Source organism: Tigriopus californicus, chromosome 12 (genome assembly GCF_007210705.1).
Source record: "Tigriopus californicus strain San Diego chromosome 12, Tcal_SD_v2.1, whole genome shotgun sequence".
In the NCBI taxonomy this organism is placed as follows: domain Eukaryota; kingdom Metazoa; phylum Arthropoda; class Copepoda; order Harpacticoida; family Harpacticidae; genus Tigriopus; species Tigriopus californicus.
Genome location: NC_081451.1, coordinates 10,987,989 through 10,999,920, shown reverse-complemented (window position 1 = coordinate 10,999,920; position 11,932 = coordinate 10,987,989). Strand labels below are relative to the sequence as shown.

At 40.2% G+C, this 11,932-nt stretch overlaps 1 protein-coding gene across 2 annotated transcripts in view; it reads right to left on the bottom strand.

Annotated features, from left to right (window-relative positions):
* LOC131891694 (uncharacterized) overlaps positions 1–2,305 on the bottom strand; it is an 8,632-nt gene extending 6,327 nt beyond the window's left edge. For both annotated transcript variants that reach the window (XM_059241321.1, XM_059241322.1), the window contains exons 1-2: positions 2,097–2,305; positions 1,815–2,032 (exon numbers count right to left, since the gene is read on the bottom strand). In XM_059241321.1, coding sequence (XP_059097304.1) covers positions 1,815–2,032; positions 2,097–2,245 — 367 coding nt within the window. In that variant the 5' untranslated portion in view covers positions 2,246–2,305. The remainder of the gene's footprint in view (positions 1–1,814; positions 2,033–2,096) is intronic.
* Between the last annotated feature and the right edge of the window lie 9,627 nt (positions 2,306–11,932).

The window sequence follows — 11,932 nt, the reverse complement described above, 5'->3', positions numbered from 1 at the left end:
CTCTCTTGGTTTCACTCGTTCTTCTTTTTTTACGTTTGAAAAATATGAATTCAGCGAATATCAAGATATAGAAATGTGAGAATAATTCATGATAATTGCTTGTTCCAGGGTCCCACAAAACGTTGAAAATGGTCACACTTGTGGAATGAAACATGGCGCCTAGATTTATTTCTGAGAAAAAAGCGGAAACTATGAGAAAGAAATGACAGCTTTTTTCAAACGTGGAGGAACTTAATAATCTGCATCCAGCTTCGTAGACACATACTGAATACCACCCCTGCATTGATTTTTATTGAAAGCATCGTTTACCTCCTATTACCTTCCAGTTAGGGGTGGGCTAACAGAGATGACTAGAATTGGTTCATTCAGTCCATATTTCAAGCGCTTCACTACTCCCAGATCTGCAATTCTTAAAATATTGAGGTTTTTGAAAGATGCCGTTGTATGATCATTTCGTTTTACCATTACAACCCATCCTATTGCTCTCTTCTCAAGGGTGAAAGGTCCATTTAGCGACGAAACGTGGCTCAGATATTCGAGACAATACTCCAGCTTGCATTTAATTAGGGCGTTATATATGTAATGCTAATCTAAGATTCGATGGAAGAGCAGTATTAGACATGAAAAGTTGGAAAGATTCCCCCTCATGCATTTACTTAGATGATTTACATGCTCTTTCCAAGACACTTTATTGTCAACTAGCACCTCAAGAAACTTAAGTGAAGTAGAGCTACGCCCTGTTCAATGATATGCCCGTTGCTTGTTAGCACAAAGTCGTGGTTTTTACTTCTACGGGAAGAGTTCAGCACCATCAGTTTCGTCCTTTTTTAATTAATCGCCAGTTTGTTGCTTTTAAGCCATTTCGTCAGGTTGTTAAACCCAGAGTTGCATTTTATCTCCATTTGTTTAAGATCATTGCCAAAATATTGAAGGCCTGTGTCATCCGCAAGCAGCGTAGTTTTAAAAAGTGTTGCCGTTGGAAGGTCATTAATATAAATCAGAAATAAAAGTGGGCCTTGTATACTTCCCTGAGGTACGCCACAGGTCATGGGAATAAAATTATAAACGATGCCATCCAATGGCACACATTGTTCTCATCTACTCAAGTAGTTTCGGAGTCAAGTTGTGATATGGTGGCTAAACCCGTAGCGTTCCATTTTGGCAAGTAAAATTTTGTGATCAACAGTGTCAAATGCTTTTCTTCGGTCTACGAATATTGCCACGGATGGTTTACTATTCTTGCTGTTTTCGAGAGTTATGTAGAGCATGAGAAGTGGAGTGCTTGGGTCAAAAACCAAACTGCTTCTGGGCCATGTGATCATTATTGAAGGGAGTAAAGATCTGTTTGTAGACTACTTTCTCCAGGATTTTAGAGAGAGTCGAAAGAATGCAAATAGGCCTATAATTTGACATGTCACTTCCAGCTTTGTGGGATGTAACCACTGATCAGGGAGATGTTGAATAGCTTCGCTAAGGAATGAGCAATAACATCTTGTAAGCTCTCATATTCATAAGATATGAGTTGGAGCGGTCAGTTTGCTCAAAGGTTTTCCTTCTAGGGGACTTCAATTTTCCGGCTAGCGTTGTAGAGTGGGCAGCTAGTCCTGACGAGTACATTCCCATTTCGAGATCGACATCGAGGAGTTTCTGATGTCTATCATTCATTTCATTTCAAAAGAAGTGCATCCAACAACCTAGTACAGCTCCACCTCAAGTAGTTTGGCGGAAGTACATGTCTGACATCAACATTGCTTTAAAGGTATTTCATATCGAGATATATGAGCTACATATACAGATGCAATGCTAACATTTACCGTTCCCGATGTAAATTGGTTTGTTGAGGTCGGTGTCCACCAGGGTCATTGTCTCTTCATCCACAAAATCAGCTTCAAAGCAAAAGACGTGGTCTGTTTTCATTCTAATTTGGGCGCACTGCGTCTCGTTACTGTGGACCAAGACCCCATGACTTTCGGGATGAAACCTCTCTTCTAATTTCAACTGAGCAAGGCACATGGTGGAGCATAAAATGCATCTAAAACCAAGGCAAATCATTTCTCCGTGGCTCGTTCTGAATTTCTCAATGATGAATGGCTTACTTGATGTTTGTGTCCTCCATGATTTGGAACCCTTTGCATGTTTCCGAGAAACGAATTTCAAAACTCCTTACAGTTTTGCCATGGGATGTGGCCATCCATAGGGATAAATACAAGGTGGCAATGCTCGCCCCTCGCTCCACATTCCTCATAATTCAACAATGTGTAAGCGACTGAACGTCGTCCTAAAGTTGGAATGGTTCACAGCCATGCTTTTAATTAATAAACATCCCCTCGCATAGCAAAGTGAAACGCCAGCTCATTTTTGATATTTGTTGTCCACACTGACAGTGGCTCTCCTGGCTGAGCTTTCTACTTATACGAACCTTTACATACTCTTACATCCAACAACGTAAAACCAATCCGATTCGAGACAATGACAATGTCTATCGAAAAATTGACGGAGCGAGGCTCAACCCTCTAAATCTAGCACCGAGTAATCAATAAAATAAACCGTATGATTGTAGCCATTAGTTTTCCTTAGAAGGATTTTGCATTCGATTTGGTGTCCAAAGCTATCGGAATGGATTATGTTTGGACGCCAGGCTGCATAACAATAAAATGTGCCGTTCATCTTGTATTTTTCAACGCAGTTTCCAATTAAGTGTTGGTTAAGGTTGAAGAAGCAACTTATGTGCAATGTATATCATAAAATGTTAAAAGGAGCACAGCCAGCTCTCATCGTGCCCCAATCGAATTTTGAACCATTGAGTAGTGACTTTTGCTTTGACACTTGACACAAAAATAAAGTTTAAAAATATTCGTAGTTCCAACATTACATTTGTTTGGTCAGCTACGATGATAAGTTTGCATTATAGTGCTCGACTTGAGTGCCAATTTAAATGTCACTCTATACCGGGACTTGATTTAAATTATCTTCATTTATTAAGGGAACAAAATCTTAAGTTTGAGAGCCTCTCCATTTTATACTTAGAGCTTCAATACAATCACACGGTTTGTTACTGCCATTTTAATATAATTTTTTTTTGACATTTGCTGCATTATATTGGTTTGAAAATGAACATCTAATGCCCAACTGCTTGGTGCGGCTTTTTCTAAGACCTCACTAGTCATGAATCTAAGATCGTCGAAAGTCGAAAGCTTTGGACTCAATTCAGTGGACCTAAAAAAGAGCTTACAATGTAACGCACAAAACGGTCTAACTTAAGGTCATCAAGATACGCCTCATGAACGATTTGACGAATTCAGTGTCCATCGTTGAAAAGGAATTGAGCTTGCAAAAGATAACGGACATGTGGCCTCTCCAGAGTACAAATGGAACTATTTTAACTTTTGAAGGTAACTTTTGGTTAGAGGTGAAGGCTTTTTGTTTTGCAGACTTCCTTACCGCTACTAGATTTGAATCCCAGCAGTTCAAGATGAAAAAAAAATGTTTTTTAACTTTATTTTTAAGCATTATTTTATTGACTAACTAATTAAAGTTATGATGATAAATTATAACTCAAACCCATGATGGCAAGTATGACTAGCTCAACAACAAATACGTATTTTTCTGAATTTTCTATCAGTATTAGGAAATTTGAACTTGATTCACCCCGTGCGTCAAAAAGAACTGGATTTTGGGACCAAAAGGTCTGAAATGGTCATATCTGGTCGCTAATGATCCGATTTAGTCGAAATTTCATTTGCGGTCTCTGGTGACATTAATCAATTAATCAGCCTTGCTTTTGGCGTTAATGGCTCCAGATGATGGCAGAATGTGAAATTATTGTTGTGGATGAATAAGGAGTTGAAGCCACTAATCGAGTGGCTAACATGCCATCAAGGCTTTTTTGAAGCACAATTATGTTTTGCAGGCTTTGGCTATAATTCGCGTCAAAATTGAGTAATCTGACACTGCCAGATGAAAAGCATAGTTTGACTATTGATCCTTGACCAAAAATGGATTATTCACAGCCTTAGAATAGGCCTTCGCCTTGTTAGTTGTGCGGACAAGATGAGTTGAAATACTCTGGCTTGGTTTGTAAATTGGAAATTTGGCCCAAAATATTATTTCCTCCAAAGGCCATTTTTTAGGTGCTAACTTTTTTCGAGTCCTTGTCATGAATCTTGTTCAGTTCCCACCATTTGAGTGTCTATCACTGGGCAGACATCATGCAAATACATTTTTAAAAATCTTTGAGGAATGATTATAGGTTTGATAACAAGAGAAGCAAGAAGTTAAACCTAAAGGTGCCATATGAAACCAAATTGCATTAAGAGCATGTGTATGTAAATCTACCATTTAGGTCTTCTTATTGCGGTTCAGCTTTTCTTCTGATCGTGTCGTAGATTTGCTTTGTAACCATTCTTTTAGGGGAAAGTATAGCCGTACTTCGATCCAACGAACGTCGATTTAACGCTAAGTTTCGATTTTACGATACTTTAGGTGCTGCCAAATACTGTGTTTTCCGCTGACGGAGAGTATCGTCAAGCCGAAATTCGGTTTACCGAATAACTGGTTAATGTGCACTGATTGTTTTTTATGCATCATTATCATTCCATATTTTGCTTCTGTCTAAAATTAAACACATTGTTTGAATGTTTTTGCTTTGCTATCTTCAAGTCGAGTTCAAGCCAATTGTGTGAGCCGTAGGGAAGAAGTTGCTTGTCAAGAACTATTCAAGAATTTGTTAAAAAGTCAACGGAAAGTTTATCTGACCTTTGCTAAAATGAATTTTAGTACGTTTCGAGATCAAATCTTCGTTCAACTCAATCTTTGGTTATTCATTGTCAACGCGTAAAGTCTGCAAAGAGAGCTTGTATAGTATTAGGACATTTAGGCAAGCGCTGGTACCAGCAAACAAACTTGCCTGCCAATGCCAGTGATGCAAAATTGGCGTTTCAAGCTGGTTTTAACAAAGCTGACCTTTCCTCATATAGCAATGTGAAACAAGGGTCAGCTTCTCGAAAACGTGTTTGAAGTCCCAAATTTGCATCACTGGCACTGGTACCAGCAAACAAACGAACCTGCCAGAGCTTGCCTAAACTTCCCCATAATCACCCAAATTTCTCCAGAGATTGAACGTCATCAAAATTGAAAATTGGTTGAGGCTTAGCAATAGGTTTTAGGAAAGGCTGCAGTTAATCATATTAGCTGCACCTGGACAAAATCAGACAATAATGAACTCCAGTTGAGGTCCAATTTCTGAAACAGTCCGTCAGAGTTGCAAATACGGGATTGTTGCATTTGCCCAGTGATGCACATCAGAGATTAGGTAGAGCATTGCGTTAATCTCCGCTGTTTCAAACACTTTTTTTATTTATGTTTTACTCTTTCTGTTTACTCTTTTCTCTATGTCTCTTTTTGTCTACTCTTTCGGGGTTTTCTGTGAGGGTGTCACTTGATTTCAATTGCGTAAACGTATGCAGAGTCTCCTGATTATGTGACCCGAGGCACCAGTTGAAAATAAGGTTTTATAGAATTAGTCTAAAACAACCAAACGCATTATAATTCAATAACAAGGAATTGGCCCAATCGGCCCTTTATTTGGTGGAGGCAGAATGACAAAGCGCCCTCTGGAGTGCAGAACGTAAAACACATTTCGTGCAGCGTAAGGGGGCTATGCATTTCAATAACAAATATTTTTTGAATATTTGCAGCTTTTTCAATTAAATATAATTTAAATACTTGATCATTATTAGTGCAATGTTTTTACCCGCCCTAATGATGATGAAGATATAACACACCACTTTTCATTCAAATGGATTTTTTACAAAGAAATAATGAATCTTTTATTGCGACACTCGGTCATGTTTACTTGTAAAATGATAGAATTGTATGTAACAACTTATACAAATATGGATAAAGAAATGAAAGAAGAAACTAAAATGGTTGAAATGATAAAACATTCGACTAGTGATATCACAGCAGAGATGACTAGAATTGGTTCAGTGCACATGAAAAAAGGGAAGAGGTGAGGTACAGATAGTACAAAGACAGGTAGGTAGAGGCATAGATTTCTAGACACTGGATGTCGGCTGGTAAAACAGTACAATGGATGGTCTCCTGGGAATTGATTACAAACCGGTTTATTGTACTGTTTAGCCAACCGAGTGGCCGGTCGTCCGACACCCAACGTCTAGAACTCTATGGTAGAGGTAAGTGGATGGGCCAGATTGAACAGATCCTTTGTCAACTCCCGTCGCTGATGGCATTTGGCTGGGAGACGGACCGCCAATACTCCGAAGGGATGTCGAGCCAAGGACAATAAAGTGTTAGCAAGTCCTTGACCGGGAAGGACAACTTGTGTCCGGACATCACCTCCGGAAAGGTCAGGTTCCCAACACTATTGGACACTAACCTTGCCAGCCCGATGGTGAGGGGCTCGGTTTCACATAGAAAATGTGTCCATACATTGTTAGCATATTGGGGCACGCACAGTTATTGTGTGAGGAACTTGGTATAGGTGGCATCGACGGATTTGAGGGCGGATTGGGTGGAGTTGGGAAGCCAAAGGTGTAGGCCGTAGAGAAAAATTGTGGTGACGTACATCCAGAAGAGTTGAAGGACTATTGGGAGGGGAAGATTCTTCATGGGAAGTCTATTGCATATGTATCCGATCCTGGCCCTGGCCTTAGTTATTGTTGATTTGAGGTGATTGGTTAATGAGAGTTGGGTGGAGAATGTGAAACCGACATAATTAAAACTATTGACTATTTCAATCGGACTATTGTTAATATGGAAGGAGGTGGGAGGCAGACGACCTTTATGGAGAACCATGGCCTTCGTCTTGATGTTATTGACTTGAAGGCCGTTCTCTTGGCAATAACCGTGGAGTGCATTGATGGCATTTTGCAATTCCACGGCTGAATCAGCCAAGAGAACCAGGTCGTCTGCATATTGAAGATATTGTACCATACAATGGTTGATGGTGGGGCCTTGGTGGGTGAGGGCTTCGGGCAGGTCGGATACATAAAGATTGAAAAGAATTGGCGATAGTGGATTCCCCCTGCGGAAGGCCAACGGAAGTGAAGTAGCAGGGGGATAGATCCTCACCAGAACGAATGGAGCATCTGAGTCTCGCATAGATGTTGGACAGCAGGACACAGATTGAACGCGGAACTCCCCAGAGTTGGAGTTTGAGGAATAACGGCGTTCAGTCCACCCTGTCGAATGCTTTGGAGAAATCCACAAAGCATCCGTACACTCTCCTCTTGTTGCTGATGTTAGAATGCACAATTTCATAGAGGAGAGTAACTGCCGTGGTAGTAGAGTTGCTTCCCCGGAAACCGAATTGGAATTGGGGAAGGAGATCCCTATCCTCGGCCAATCCGGAGAAGCGGGCAGCTAATAGGGTGGACATCATCTTCAAGAAGGGGTTCTCCAGGGCGATGGTCCGATGGTTGTTTGGAATATCCCAGGTCCCCTTCTTATGGATGAAGATGATAGCTGACTCCATCCACTCTGGTGGGAAGAAGGAAGAATAGAGGGGGAGGCTGAATAGATGTTGAATAAAATGAAAAACTTGAATCTCACGGTTTCATTTCCAAAAGTGAGCAAAAGTTATGTAAAATAAAAAAGTACCAAAATATCTATAATTTTGTGCTCAAAAGACTAAGATTGCATAATGAGTTGTTGAAAAATGTCAAATATTGCTGATAAAAATGCAAAGCTTGCAGATGCCATAAACAATTCAAACCAGGCAAAAATGGCGGAGAGAAGATGACCAGGGAAGGGTTATCGACTTTTTTTAGCTAGTTCAGACCAACACTCTGAAACGGTTTCACGACAACTCGACCCAGTAGACGACAACTCTACCCTAAGGCAACTCAACCCAAGACAACTCAACCCAACGGACAACTCGGCCCAGAAAAGAAATGAAGCTCAATACCTTGGCTTGCAAATAGTTTGAACTAATTGAGCAAAACTTAAACTGTGATGTAAATCATGTTGAAATTTAAAAGGCTTGCACAACTCATCAATTGTGTCTTTCAAGGGAAGCTGTGTTTACGTCAACCATGGTGTGAAATCAAGTTTGAGAATGTTTTGATCAAATTTGATATTTTTTTCCTTTTGATTGCATACACCAACATCTTTGCAAGCAAATTACCTTGTTTATTCATCATACTTCAGTTTTATTCCATAACCAAGAATTTTATTACCTATATTAAGTGTTAAGTTATTCTTTGGGTTATTTGTCCACTGGGTTCAGTTGTTCATTGAGTCAAGTTGTTTTCTAAGTCAAGACTTTTAGTGGGCCGAAACGTCCACAGTGTGGAGTTGTCTTGGGTCTGGGTGTCCTTGGTCGAGCTGTCCGCCGGTTGCCCAGTCATCTTCTGGTAACATCTTCTGGTAACGAAGAGTGGAAAGTAAGAGGAATAAAGGGAGCAAGAAGACTAGTGAGAACCAAAAGATAACACTCCATGTCCTCTTTTTCAACGCTCGATCATTGATGAACAAAGTGCAAGATTTCAGGACTAGAATGTCAGTGGAAAATCCAGATCTTATTCTCATAACCGAAACATGGGCACATCATGACATAGACAATAAAAAGTTAAAACTATCGTGAAACAAAATAGTTGGTAGAAGTGATAGAAATAACACCAAGAACGGACGAGGAGTTGGGCTCCTCATTTACGCAAAGAGTGGAGTCGAGTTTGAGGAAAGATATACCCCAACACATTTCAATCTGATGACCTCACTGCCTTTTACGAGCAAACATAACCAAAAACTTCATTTACATCTGGTCTACAGGTCTCCAAACTCAAATAAAAAAACAGCATTGAATTATTTAGAATCTTAAGAAATTTCCCAAGAAACTCAATTGTGGTAGGGGACCTCAATTATCCCGAAATGAATTGGTCGACACTACATAGCTCGTCCACAAGCGCTCAATTCGTGGAAGCGTGGCAATCTGCTTTTCTGGAACAAATGGTCGATTTTCCGACCCATTGGGCAGGCAACACCCTGGACTTGATCCTCACAATCTCTCCGGAGAAAGTAGTCAAAATCGAGGACAGAATGCCCACCACTGTTCGCTGGGTATTTACATTGAGTTTGCTCCCCGGATCTTAGAAAAAAAACCAAGGCGTGAAGAACTTCGCAAAAGCAGACTGGGATCAAATCCGTTCCATACTTGATACTGCATATTGGACCAATGCTGAAAGTCTCTCTGTCGAAGAATAATGGCGACATCTTTCGGGTAAAATAAAAGAGTCATACTCTTGCATACCCATAATCGACCGACCTGGGAGGCAAAATCCACCATGGATGTCGACATCTTTACGGAAGCTCATCGAAAAGAAAAAAATAACTTTACAAGATTACTAGGACTTATAGATACAAAGACAGGTAAGAACAATTCAAAAGTCTTCAAGCAGAAACTGGATACTCAATCCGAAGAGCTAAAGCAAAATATGAAACCGAGCTCTCTAAAGAATTAAAATCCACTCCCAAAAATTTTTAGAAATACATCAATGCAAACACAGAAACTGCAACCATCGGACCATTCATAACAACAGAAGGGCACCACGCGATAGGTGGTTGGTTATCAGTGATTACGATAAGTCAAACGTCTTAAACGAATATTTTGTGTCAATATTTCAACGTTCTCCTCGTGATCAGACTAGATTTGCCAAAAGCGAGAACATCGCGTATAATATCATGTCCATTTCGATCAGGGCGGTGAAAGAAGCCATCGATAATCTTGAATGGGACCCAACTCCGGGACCTGACGGCATCAGCACCAGAATTCTTAAAAATGCCTCTCCATCTCTACATGCTCCTTTGCAAGTGTTCTTCCAAGAGAGCATGAATTCGGGAGAAATTCCAAGCGAGTGGAACTTGGCAAATTCGGTCCCAACACCCTGACTAAAAATTACCGCCCCATATCTTTGACGAGCGTCATTGAAAAACTTCTGGAGTCTATAATCAAGGACCATATTTATGAGTTTCATCCCGGAAAACCAACATGGCTTGTTGCCAAAGAGAAGCTGTTCTTCCAATCTCATCCAGCTTTTTGATCACGTTACACGAGAAGTAGACAAAGGATTCCACATTGGTGTCATCTACTTTGACTTTAAAAAAGCATTTGATCTAGTTCCTCACGATATTCTTCTGGAGAAGCTACGCCGAATAGTTCTGAAATCTTCAGTGCTGATATGGCTCCAAGGCTGGCTATAAGACTGAGCGAAGAGAGTTGTTCTCAATGGGGAAGCCTCAAAGTGGGCAGACGTCACAGGTGGAGTTGTCCAAGGAAGTGTGCTTGGACCAATACTTTTCATCTTGTTTGTGGCTGATCGTCCTACCTGCGTCGACCCCGATACGTTCATGGGAATTTTTGCTGACGATACGAAGATCTTCCGGATAACTGCATCACTCAAGGACAGAGACATATTCCAAGGAGACATCAGCCGACTAGTTAAATGGGTCAAGCAAAATGGAATGAAATTTAACATCGAAAAATGCAAGACCTTGCGTTTTGGTTCGGGAAATATTCGCTACTCTTATTTTGTCGTGGAAACACTGGTTGAATCAGCAATATGTCATCGAGACCTAGGCGCGACTATGAATGAAAATCTCAAACCATCAGTGCACGTTGGGGTGGTAGCAAAAAAGCTAATGCCATATTAGGTCAAGTAAAAAGGAGGTGTTTATCAATATCTACAAGACAAACGTCCGTCCCCACCTGGAGTTTGGTGTGCAATCATGGAACCCTTGGTTACAAAAAGACATAGACGCACTCAAAAAAGTGCAAAGGAGCGCGATGCGGATGATAAACGGACTTGAAGGCTCATACGAAGAAAAGCTTCAAAAACCTTGGATTAACGAGCTTGAAGGAACTGCGAGAGAGAGGAGATGCTATCCAAATTTTCAGAATAATGCGAGGACTCAATCCAATTCATCCGGAAGACCTATACTGTCCTATTGATCATGAGGTTTCGATGCGCAGTCAAAACCTGAGAAACAAGCGGGTCCCGAAGGCTAGACTAGACGTCCGGAAATACTCTTTACAATCAGATCAGTACAAATTTGGAATAACCTCCCTCTTTGATTGAGAAATTGCCAAAGCATGAATGAATTTAAGATGTACTACTATTGACAAACAACTACCATCTACGTTCATCTGGAGCCCCCAAACTATTGTCTTCAGCTTACCTCCTTCCCTTACATGACCAGTTCCAAAATGTAATTGTAACCCAAGCCCCTTTGTCTGAATAACTGCCCTCAGCCAATCAACTCTCCACCATTTATATCTTCCCAATAGCCTTAAATGGTTCATGGAGATTAAATAACTTTATATCACTTCATACTTTATACCAGATAACAGGGAGAAACATTTTATTGTATTTAAAAGATACATAAAGTTGATGCATTCATAATTGACCAAAAACGCATTTTTTCAAATTTGATAAGTAGCTTCAAAGCTATTGCAAATTTCATGACTTTGTTGCACTAAAGATTGCCCAGCTACCAAATGCCCTGATGGTACCATGGCTCTAATCCTGTAGCATTCTAAATGAATTAATGCTCTCACCAACTTAGATGAATTATGTTTACTTAAGTTTACAATGTATCTTATCAAGATAGTTAATTAAGATTTTCAAGTCACACCTCGTTGTAAATTTTGGAAAATAAAAACAAAAGTGAGGCCTCTTTTCTTCTTATGGCGCAAAATTACCGTGCAAACACTGTAACTCACTTTAACAGTGGATGCAACTTAGAGTACCAAAGGCTGATTATCATTACCGATTGGCCCACCTCTCATTTTTTCCACTCAAAGCTAAGTACATAGGGGGTATTCCACAGGCTTTTATTTGGTTTATTGTAGGCCATCAATTGTGATTGTTATGGTAAAGTTCAAAACAACGATATTCATAATCCTTGCCATGATGGC